This window comes from Netta rufina (genome assembly GCF_964035555.1).
Source record: "Netta rufina genome assembly, chromosome: 11".
Classification (NCBI taxonomy): domain Eukaryota; kingdom Metazoa; phylum Chordata; class Aves; order Anseriformes; family Anatidae; genus Netta; species Netta rufina.
The window spans coordinates 9,013,547-9,025,996 of record NC_140134.1 but is presented as its reverse complement, the minus strand read 5'-3'; the positions used below and the strand labels follow the sequence as shown (position 1 = coordinate 9,025,996).

The 12,450-nt window shown below is 38.0% G+C and overlaps 1 protein-coding gene across 1 annotated transcript in view; it reads right to left on the bottom strand.

Annotated features, from left to right (window-relative positions):
* Positions 1 to 12,450, bottom strand: part of UBE2Q2 (ubiquitin conjugating enzyme E2 Q2) — a 41,909-nt gene that overhangs the window by 18,292 nt on the left and 11,167 nt on the right. Inside the window, exons 2-5 of the mRNA XM_084293701.1 lie at positions 9,804 to 9,908; positions 5,802 to 5,906; positions 4,402 to 4,458; positions 2,170 to 2,310 (exon numbers count right to left, since the gene is read on the bottom strand). Coding sequence (XP_084149827.1) covers positions 2,170 to 2,310; positions 4,402 to 4,458; positions 5,802 to 5,906; positions 9,804 to 9,908 — 408 coding nt within the window. The remainder of the gene's footprint in view (positions 1 to 2,169; positions 2,311 to 4,401; positions 4,459 to 5,801; positions 5,907 to 9,803; positions 9,909 to 12,450) is intronic.

Below are 12,450 nucleotides of genomic sequence, written 5' to 3'. Positions count from 1 at the left end.
TAAACCATGCCTTTCAGGCTGCAAGAGGTTTCATTTAATGATTAAGAAGCCTTTACCATTAGGTCCAAGCTATAAATGCAGAAATATATGCAACCTCAGTAGGCAGTCTCAAACCCTAAAGAGACATCTAAGTCTAAACAAAAACATGAAGTGTCCATTCTGCTTATGGTTAGTCAAGCCTTAGAACAGTCTTATACAGCAAAAAGTTTGGAGTCTTACATCCACCAAAATGCTGATGAGGTATAGGCTTTTTTTTTTTCCAAAGAGATGACCATTATTGTACACATCTAATCAAACTTGATAAATATTGAATTCATACACAAATCAAAGAGCAGTCTCCTCTAGTGAGCCTATTTTAGCAGAACATAATTTTTTTGTTTGTTTGTTTGTTTTTTTTGTTTTTTGTTTTTTTTTTTTTTACAAGTTTGCATTCAAGTCCTATTAGATCAGCAGAAGAGCTCTGAGACACATTTCTGATTTATTTCCTTTGCAAAGCAGGTGGCTACAAACTGAATCTCTTCTCCACGTTTAAGTGTCAGTAAGAGATGAATGAGTCTTTTCTATACTACATGAAGTTATTTATGGTAAGTAATTCATGACAAAAAAAAGTCAAGTTTCTGCTAACTAAATGAGATCTAGTTGTTATAACCATGTAGGGAAAATGCTATCAGGAGCTCATCCAGCGTTAAAAGTGAACTGACACATCTGCCACTAAACACTTACAACATATACAGATTTTACTAAAATCGAAAGAGGTTTACAATAGCAGCTCCTTTCAGTCTAATTTTAAGAACAGTTTAACTGTTTAAGAAAAGATTTACTAGAAAAATCATCCAATTTAAAAAGCAGAACTAACAAAACTGGTTCCTCGGGCAAAAATCCTGTTGTTCCCTACTTACCAATCCTAAATTTTATTCCTTCCCTAAATACATTCAGGTCACTACCCCACACCTAGCTACTACTACTCACATCCTCAACTATTAGCTTGAGGAGAAAGCACTTTTTGTGTCTGGACAAGATCTACATGTCTGCTTACGTGCCAAACAGCATTAAAAAAGGTATTTAAGAGCTCAAATAGTGGGGAGACTAATTTTATAAGCACCCACTTTCTGAAGGTGACATGAAAATTTTAGAACCCCTACTTTTGGTCTTGGAACTCTAGCAGAAGTCTTGAGTTTTGTGCCTTATACATTTTAAGCCTCTGTGAGACTGAAGTTTTAATTTCCTTGGAAGACAGCCTACATAACATTAAGATTGTACAACAATATTCTTTCCTGCATGCATCTTTGAGAAGCAGAACCTTTTCTGGAACTTTGCATTAGTGAGAAGACATTTCTAAGCCTCTGGAAACAAACAGAAACCATGCAACTCAGTATTTACAGTCGTACTGTAATACTGGAAACCCATGTCCTCAGGATACTGCTGTATAGAAATGCCTTTTTTCTACAACTGCCTGCTGACAGAATCACTCAGAAAATTGTAATGATGAAGGTGCAGCAGGATGAATGCCCCTTGCTTTATATCTGGCAGAAAAGCTTCAGTAATTTCCAAGCGGAAGCTGGAAGTTACTGAAAAAAAAACAAACTCATAAAACTGGTTTAAGCACAAATTCCTGGGTTTACAAAATCTATTAAGTCACTTATCACTTGAAGTGCACTTTATTAAAATAACAGATACCTGTATGTAAGATCTGAGCAACAGAAGTCATGCTTACAACCTAGATGCTTTCTGCTTACTCTGCAAGCAGTTCATAACATGGCCATCAAGCACAAGAATCAGCTGCGTGTGAAATAACAAGTGTGAAATATGGATTTGTATGTAAGACTTGACTTCCATGAAAAGCTACGGGATACTTTATCCAACAGGCCCATGCCACCCTAATCCATTTTGACAGAAGAACTTAGACTAGCATTCTCCCAGACTGAATGAAAGCAGAGTGCTTTGAAGCAGTTTTTGTGTCTCTGTGGAATGTTGACTGATAATTAACTTCATAAACTAAATACGAAGATTAAGAGCTATACAGGTCTCATTTTGTCCTATACATTTTTGGAAGTCAGCTATAGGTTGATTTTATCTTTAGGCGTGTAGCAATAGGTTCTATTTGCTGAAAATAATTTCTTTTTTAAATCCGAAGTACTGTAAAGAAAAAATAAAATCTTGTTAACTCACATTTAAGTGATCTTGCCTTTGATTTTTTCTGATTTTTTCTAAGATTGCAAGGTTTTCTTTTTCAATGCCTTCATCCTCAGATTTCTTCCCATCAACTGGTTCCTCCTCCTTCATATCATAGTGATCTAGATCTTCAATGTCCTGTAGGATAGAGGAAGATTCACTGTAAACAACTTCATGCTCTTTGCTCAAAAACTCTGTAAGAGCATTTACAAATACAGTCAGCATAATGCACGGCATTAAGTATTAGTAATGGCTGCATGCCATTTCTGTTTTGCTCAGACTTTACTCATTGAACCAACAGTATTCAATGAAAGCATAGGGAGCCCTCAATACAAATGAGAGGCAACTTCACAACCTGTTTCTGGTCACAGAAACAAGCACTAACTTAACTCCTGTGAGAAGCGAAGACTGTAGTAAATTAGCCTGTTAAAACAGGTAGACAGAAAACAGGAAGTTAAGGCATTTTGAACAGGGATCAAGAATCTGAAAGTACACAAACCTAGGGCAGGTCTAAGATTTTTCTAAAAGCAGACTTTTTTCCTGTTAGAAGCCTCACTACTTTACACTTCCGGCAAACAGTGATTAACATACCTGGCAGGGCTACAGTAACCCTCCAAGAAAGTTAAATATTACAAAGCAGCATGTGTTTTATTCAAGGTGAACATTCTGACCAGGGATTAGATGCAGCCGTTTTGGAACTGCGATACAAGACGAAATGATATGGTCAAGTACGCTGAGCACATGAGCCAATGTTTCAGTTCTGAGTTCTATACTAAGAACTAAAAAGTCTTCCACTCTGTATTCTGAAACAGAGGTTATCCTATTGCCAAGAAACACTAAAAAAATAAGACAACAGCACTGGAATTGCCATATAGGCAATCTGGGGAACGGAGGAGACAGATGTAAATAACTTAAGATGAAAAAGGAAGCACTGCAGAGCCACGCCAGCGATCTACGAGTACGAAACTATCAGCTATACTCCAATGTGCAGAATGCTCCACCTCAGCTGAGGCTACTCTTAAGCACCATCTGTTTGCACGGCAGGAAAGCCCGGCCATCAATGCAAATTCAAGGATGTCTTACAGAAAGGAACATACCTACCAGGTGCCTTTGACAATGCTGTTTCCTCCAACTGTAAAGAATACTCCATCTGGAGTCTGTTAAGGTGCTCACATTTCTCAAAATTATGCTATAGCCCTAAAAAACCCTCAACTACTTTTCGGTTTAGCAACTGGACTGGAATTTAAGAGTTGAAGAAATCAGTGCCACTTTTGACTGCTTATAAACATGACAGATATGACAATCTTTTTGTCTAAAGTCATCTGAACAGAGCAAAAGGTTACAAGTCTGCAAGCAAAAAGAGCCTTGCAGCAAGAGGATATGGAAGTGTTCATACTACCTTTACAAAGACTTGGGCTCTAACCAACATGGTCTGGATTAGGCTAAATATGGTTTAAGGAAGGCTGCTTCAAATTCATTCCAGAGAATGGGTAACACTTAGATCTTTTCTGAAGGAAGACATCCTAGTCAAAGAATGAGTTGTTTATTCTTACAACATACTTTCTTCATTAAAAAAAGCCTAAATCTGAAGAAGTCAGAACAGCTCTCCTATAATAAGGCTTTACAGTGCTTTAAATACCAAGCATCCTGGAGCTATTCTAAAATATAGCAGAATTAATTTGAAGGGGTGGTTCTCACACAGCGAAGAGCTCATTAAAAGAGCCAGACATTGACATAAGACCCTTAAAGTTTAAAGGGTGTATGTATTGCAGATGTCCTTCCATTTTCCTCAATGTATTACAGTTTAAAAAAAAAAAAAAATAGCTCAGCTGCCCAATAAATCAGCAAACTGATTTACTCTCAGTTTGTCTGCTTCCAGGCACTTTCAATCATGTCAGAGCAAGTTCAAACACTGATTGAAATAGGAGTTTACAATTCAAGCCTACCGATTTGGCATACAATGTTATGTATTGTTTGACTAAAGCACAAACAGATATTCAACTCCTATATCCACGTAGCTCACAGCTGAGGTCTAGGTTTAGGAAAATAAATCACTAGTTCTGATGGTTTAAGTGAAAATTGACATTAAGGTAAACACTCAATTTTTTTTCTACCATCTTTTCTGTTGAACTCTAGGGAGATTACATTTTACAGTTTTGGCTTAATAATTAACCTGTCACTACAGAGCAAAATGCTAGATTAGCACGACAATACTGTATGTATACATACTTCACCCATATCTTCCTCCTCCTCCTCCTCTGACGTAACTTCTTCTGTTGTTCCATTCTGCAATACAACAGTGAGGTTTCTGCATAAATCGTGCATGCTTTTTTCTTTCAAAAATCACGAAGTCTACTATCAAACAAAAAGCACATATGAAAGTCACACTTATCAAGGTCTGCAAAGGACTGAAGTTTAATGGGAAGGATACACAAAGATGTTTTCCTGGAATGTAACAGTGAAGAAATAATTGCATGAACCAAAGATAAGTAGAATGTCACAATTTCACATTAAGTTCTAAGTGGAATCTCAAGATCCAGATAAGGATATCCTATTTTGAAACAGTGACAGACACTTCTGTTCTGCTAACTCTTTCTTTGTCAAGTGAGGAATGCCACTGCTGTAGACAATGCAGCATAGTGTACTAGATGAATCTTTCATCTGACTTACTAGGCCCACTCTTATTTAATTTGCAAATTATCCAACATTTCTGGCTAAGAAAACCTTCTGTGAGTTCATTTCCGAGTTTCAGAGCACAAGCAAAACTCTTCAGTGAGGCTACTTCCCAGTGCTCCAGACCTATTGCCTTGTAGTTGCACTGCTACATGGGTGGCTGAGGCAGAAGAGATCTAGAATTACCATTTGGCAAATGACCAAAATTAAGCAAATTATTTGTCATTACAATAGTACGGTCACCACAGGAAACCATCTGTTATGCTAAAAGAGTTTTTAGAAATCTTGTCATCTTAGCATGTATAAGCAAAAGCAGATATCATAATCCTATTAAAACACTAAAAAAAGAGAATATGTTCACTGTCTGGTACCAGTTCTGTTTTCAGCACAAGACATTTTAGTTAACCAGAACACTTAACAGACCTTCACAACTCTTCATTTGTCAAGTGCACAAAAAGTAAACAAGGCACCTCAAACAGATAATTTCTGCCCAAAGCAGCATATGGTCTTGATATCCTACATCTCTGCAAGGGATTGAAGAGGAAGGAATGTATCAGTAGTAAATTCATCCAAGAGTACACTGTAAAATGCATTCTCTTCAAGGAGAAATGAGCAGTGTTTTATTGTACTTACGTTTTAGAAAAAAATGAAATTGGGAAGCACTAGGAACGTGCAGTAGTTGGCTTGAGCAGGATTTAGAAGGCAATTAAACTAACAGCACTGGTATTACAGAGACACCTTTCAGTGACACAGACTCCACATAAAATTGTGGAGTATCACATAACCTCAGAATTACAACTTGAAATGGATTCTGCAAACAAAATACTGAGTGAGGTCACCATAAAGCAACACTGCTTCATATCTAAGTTCCGGCTTACACAAATGCTTTAATCGTTCTCACCATCTACTTTCTTAAACTTGAAAAAAGAGTATTTTCCATACAAAGGTTAATTTACCTGTCCAGCTGGTAATGGCTGATCTAACATTTCAACATCTGGATGCTGAGGAAGATTATACAATCTGCAGAGGTCACATATTAGTCGCTTCAGTTGCTGAAGAAGCTGTAACAAGAAAAAACATGGAAGCATCTATTTAAACCAAACCACAGAACGGTGTATTTAGAAGTTTCCTCACATGTTGGTATAAACTCCCAGTCACTGGGAGTCAATGCAGGCTCCCAGCATTTAAGTCTGCAGGTACTAGAACAGAGACACTTATTTTTCTCTGTAGTTATCATAATGGGAAACCAAGGACAAGGCAAGACAAAGAAGATTCCCTCGTGTCAAGTGGAGAAAGTAAAAAGCAAAAGAATAATCTGCACAGGCAACACCATCCATTCCAGGCATAGGTCTCAGAGCCACAAATCACTAGGGAATAATCAAATGGTCGTTTTTTTTTTTTAAGAGATGCTAGTGCACTTCAGTTTCCCAGTTTGAAAAGTCTTAAACTATAAGAAGGAATAGCCTTATCCCTCACATCAAGAATCCCTTTTCAGAGCACAGCAGTGCAGCACACTAGAAAGAAGACTAGAAACACTGGCACCAACAATCACCCAGCCATGCAGCAACTTACAAGCTTCTACACAGATCAATCCCCAACGTGCTTCAGCACAGAAGCCCCACTTTCACCATAAAGGATGAGGCAGGAACATGCATCGGAGAGGAGGGATCCCCTTCCCTGACAGCAGTCTACAATTCAGGGTTAGTTTAATGCAACTGTCAAAGTGCAGTTTCATTTTTATAGCAAAGCACTTGATGCCAGTTTCTTCAGTCTTTGTTACTGCTAATATTTTAGTATTTTTCCCCTGAAGGAATTACTTTCATACCCTTGCCCCTTCTGACATGGAACACCATCACCATTATCCTTTATGCTCTGCTCATACGTATGAAAAATTAAAATCTAATTTGGGCCAGAAGGCACATCTGGAAATCATCCAATCCAACCTCATGCTCTAAGCAGGGCCTAGCATGATTTGGTGCGTGTTAGTGGTACACAAAGACACTGAATCAAAAGGAATAGCAGATTTCTGCCATGTATGAATAATTTAAATGCTTTTCCTGGCTAACTTCATGTGCTTGAGAAATGGAAAATGAATGCTTAACACACAAGCTTTGCTGCTACTTCAGAAAGTGGGCCATCAGGATACCAAGAGGTTCCCTAGAATATTAACTGCCTAAAGCAGAAACTAAACAGAAACCACTATGCATAACCCACAGGGTATCAAAGGTGCAGTGTAAAAAAAAGTCTGCATGATTAATAAAGAAAATGCTCAATGCACAATAACAAATTTATTAAATAATTGTATATATACATTATAATCACTATATTTTATTGTCATTTTTGTAACAGTACCTGTAGAAATTCTGCAATTTGAGTAGCTCTTATGGACACCACAATGCTGATATTGAACATCAAAACACCTCTTGGATTTTTTTCTTGCCTGCGTTAACAACTTACAAATCTGAAAACAGTTCAGGACATTTGTTCTGAAACCTATCCTACATCGGGAGGCCTTTTGACATGCGAAGAGATCTTTCTAATGCAGCAGGAAAGCGTTAGTAACTTTAGGATACCTTTAAAGAGATTAGCGTGCTGCTGAGTTCATTATGAAGCATTTTCGTCTTCCGATTACCAAGAAAACATGGGGTTCAAGTACAGTGTAATTATAAATATATGTAGAAGAGGGTGTGTATAATTACACGAGAATATATACACGTATATGTATATACACAAATAAGTCTTAGCCTACCACTGAACAAAACTGCTGAAGAAGGATACATGAGGAAAGAGAGGGAAGAAGTACGTGTCACTTAGAGCACGTCCACTACTTAGCTATCAATTTATCTGTGACAGTACTGGTTCCACACGTATTTAGCAGCCTTGGGCAGTTTCAAAAAGGAACTTTGCTTTACTTTGTGTTCTTCTGTGTCTACGATTTGATACATAACAGTTGCTGCTGCTCTGCTAGTTTGGAAGCACCAACAGTCTCACCTGACATGCCACCAGGTAGGACTAAATCTAAGTTCTTAATGCAGAAGTAGTGTCCCAGTGACAGCAATTTGGACAAGCTATACACATACTTGTGCCAGGCATTCTGTACTTTTCAAGTCGTCCATGCAAACTTAAGCCCTCAAGGTTTGGAGATTGCAGGCAGCTTTAGTCTTTGCATGAATTTAAGCCCTACTGGAACTATAACCTTCCTCATATTTAACAGAACAATGAAGTTGAGGTAGGAGTTATCTTTTGCATGGCACAACCACAAGAAGGGAAGGTGGCTGTCAGTTTCAACTACCTATCAAGACTAAAGCAGTGCCAATTTTCAAGGTCTGATAATGAACTCACGAGACATTAGAGGTCAGAGAGATCCTGTAGCCCCTTCTTCTGCTGGCTGGATCTTATTCACTATGAACAATCAAGTTAAACAGCCAAAGCTTCCAAAGCCACTGCTATCTGTGCTTACTACCTTCTTAATAACTTTTCAATCTTTTGTGTTTTGGGGAATTTTCTTAGAAAGAAGTACCATGCTGATACCCAGATAAGTATCAGCTTCAGACCAACAGAAGATTTTCCAGGAAACATGCGCGTGATTTTAACATAGGCAAAACAGTTTTCTTTCTACCATGTCAAACAAAAGGCTTTTACATACCTGCCTAACTTTCATGCCTAAAGAGCATGCTCTTCAGTTTCCCAAACTGATATCCATCAAAAGTTACAAAGCAAGCAGAAAGAACAGAATAATACCAAATGGTTTCAGAGACCAGGATAAATGCCTTTATAATATTTGCTGTGCTGACTTGAGCTCCTGGAGAGCCCAATGTAGTTTCCCATTCAAAATTTTACTGTTTCAGTAATGTTTCTAATATAACTATAGAGCAACATGGGACAAATGGTCTTGTAGCTGCAATAACTTAAACGGAAACTGATTTGAAACTTTAAAAAAAAATAAGTTCAACTAAATTAGTTTTTAGGAGATAAATCAGAAGACTCCAGGATTCATTTCTGCAAGTAGTTCCTTATCCCTTCTACATGAAGGGTGTGTGCCAATCACTCCAACTCCCTTGAATGGGGGGTGTTGTAGGGGGAAAGCTGTAGATACAAAAACTCAATACCCACAAACTCCAGCCTTTTGAACAAAACAAGTCAGATTTTGGAGCGTAAGTATTTGTCTCTTCAACTACTCCTGTCTGTCTTCATTTTTGACATTACGTGATGTGGGATGGATTCCTAAGAAGACAATGGGCCATCCACAGGTGTCTTCTTACATCAACCCATCAGTATTTACATAGGCAAGTACAATCTTGATACCAGATGTTCTTACTACCAACAGAAGTAGTCTATGTCCTCGTGCAATTCAGCACAGCAAGTCCCACACGTGTTTATGATAAAGCTTTCCACCCTAATGCAAGCAAACCTGTAGGTAGTTAGGAGTAGGAAACATCTTATCTAAAACCTTGTTTTAGTCTGAAGCTACTAGTCACAGCAGCTGCAAGCTGGAGAACCTCCTGAAAAAATGCATTTTCGAAGACAGCTCATTTGGCCACGTGTTCCACTATTACGCTGTGCTGTGTCTTCTTGGCTAGAGGTCACAGACTAAGATCTATATTATTTAACATTCCTCTAAATATCCTCTCACCTCTGTAGTGGATCTCTGTGCGAAGAGAACACTACAAGTGTTATGCAAGCAGTTAAGTTCTCATGAATTTCACTAATCATTTTCAGAAAGCCTTAAACTTACTGGGGATGAAACTTCTGTGAGAGAACAAGCATTTTTAAGTCATCTTTCCTTCCTTGCTTCAAATCTTTACAACTACTTTTGGTACATGTGGTTTTTTAAAGAGGAAACTTATGTTTACAAAGGCCCCAAAACATCCCCTGAACTGACCTAATTTAGTTGTTCATTAATGTGACAAAGCTGAACTGAAAAAAATACACCCAAAGCAACCAGAACACTTGCTCACCAGAGTATTGCTCTTCTTAATATCTTCTAAACGCTCCAAGACTGAAGTCAGGTTTGGGTCATCTGATTCTACAAACCATATTGGCGATGAAGAGGGGTAAGACTCCTGTTTAAAAAACAACAACAAAATAAAACCACAAAGCTTTTAAAGCTCAATCACCCAAAAATTTCACAACACAGTAACATCACCTCATCCTACTCTAAGCCAGGTAATGCGGAATAAAAGCAAAACAGTAATTTTAGACAACTCAAAAGAAGTTGAAAGAAATCCAAGCTAACAGGTTCCCCTAGTATTATGTTCTATTTTTATCTTGATCAGACAATGGACATACATAAGACAGTACTAAAAAGTTTAAAGCCCTGAGGGCAGGTGGAGCAGGAGGAAGACATTTAGAAACTCAGTACAAATGGTTATTACAAAAAAAAAAAAAAAAAAAATCACAAGTAGTACACATCAAAGAATAAAATTATATCCACCCCATTTTTCTCATGGAAATATTGATTCTTCCAAACAGTATCTGTGAAAGCAACAAAACCTGAAATCTTCCGATTTCCTCCTTAATCAGGATTACTCAAACTATTCTAACATTAGTCTCAGACTGAAGCAACACAGTTCAAATCTCCTGCCTTGGAGGACAAGTTAACAGGCAGATCACAATGCCCAAAACTGTTTTACCTTTGTACCAACAAGGCTCATAAAGAACTAACCTTCGCTGAAGGATTTCTCAAATGATATAATGCACACAACCCTACCAAGAAAGCTTACAAAAGAGACCTTTCTTTCATCAATAGATTCCTACAGCTGTTCGGCAGGCATCAATCCTAGCGACAGTGAAATCAAGTGGTTTCACAGGATTAGAAGTGTACTTGATTTTCTAGAATAAACTACATGTATGGTCAGGGCACATGTAACCATGGAACAGATACGGCCCAACAACCACTCACATGATCCACAACAAATGATTTTTCTGTCACTAAGATGCCATGCAGACAGCCCTTCAAAAGGTGCTAGGAAGACGCTTGTTGCTCCTTTCTCCACCAAAACAAGACCACAGACAAACCTAGAATAAGCCGTTTATGGTTTGCATTCGGTACTTATTCCCAGTCTGGAGGGCTATAGAATAATCTCCTCCAAAAAACTTGCAGCAAATCTTTCATGCGACTGGTAGCACAGGACTGATTATGTGTTTTTCAGCAGCTATTTGAACATGCTGATGCCTTTTGCATTGAATGACAAATCCTTTCCTCATTCTCTGCTCTCATTTCAATTCATTCCATTTTCTGTAATGAATGCCAAGTCCTGCCGTATAAGAGAAAACATACTAGGATTTGATACTGCCTGCCCTGTGAATGTACAGCACATATAAATTACTGTACCCCCCCAAATGCATTAGACATTCTATTTTTAGTCTGCTTTAGCTTTTGAAACATGAATGGGAACCATGCATTTATCAGAAAGGATTTTCTTAAACACTGTGTAAGCACATTCACTCCTCTGTAGCAGAAAAGACAGAATTTTTGGAATACTGGAATATGGATACTTCATTTCATATTCCAACTTTTTAGGAGGAGATGCTTAATATTAACAGCCAAATGCAAGTTAGTGTACCTTTCAACTTATTGCAACACTTTTTAATTCTTCAGACTTACCAACAATTATGCTCTCTTTACCTTAAAAAGATAACTGACACCAAGTTTTTCTAGATCAAAAATCTGTATTTTTGGAACAGCTGAGTTTCACGCGGATATGAGTCACTATATTTTGAAATACAGAATTCACACACAAACTTCAAACATTCTGATCCTGAGATATAAACAAGCTCATGAGTTTGTAATACCACAGTGTGCAATGAAGAACTAAGCTTGTGGTTTGTGAGGTCAAACAACTGAACTTCACAAGAGCTAATTGTGTTCAGAGAATGAAGTCAGCCTTTTCTTCTGTACCTGCATTCTGTAGAGAGGACAGATGGATTTATGTTATATAATATAAGAAACACAAATTTAAAAAAAAGTTGACATTTCATAAAAGGAGCCCTAGAATAGCAATTCTTTTACAATACTAGATACCTGCTGTTGAAAATGATAATTATTGTTTCTCAGCAGCTAAAAATGACATTATTTTGGACCTATTACTACATAGCTGACCTTTGGAGACGCTGCGTCTAGCTTATCTGTACAGATGATCTGTTTTACACAATTGCTGTAACGTAACATGTTCCTGCTCTTCACAAGCAAAAGCAAATATTCCTCACAGGAGAAGAAGGCTGCATGCTCCGATTTGGGCAGCTTTCCTAAGCTAACGCATGCCGCACAGCTTACAAGCGCTCAGTAGGCTGTGACACGCGGGGATGACCTCACACCTAGCATGTACTGAGGCCTGAGGACAAAGGCTGAATGTTTACAGCAACCTAGAGATAATTACAATGCATGGGATCATCACTTCTAGAGAGCCTTTGTGTAACACCAGGACAGACTGGCAGCTTTTTCAGCACAAACACGTCTGGTGCTTCTGTTGCAGAATACAGCGAAAGAAATTAGCTTGCTAACAAGCACACAAAATAAAAAAGCTCCATGCTCCTGCCACTGGAACAATTCAAAAACCTATCAAGTCATCTAATAAATCACAGCATATTAAGAGAAGACACACA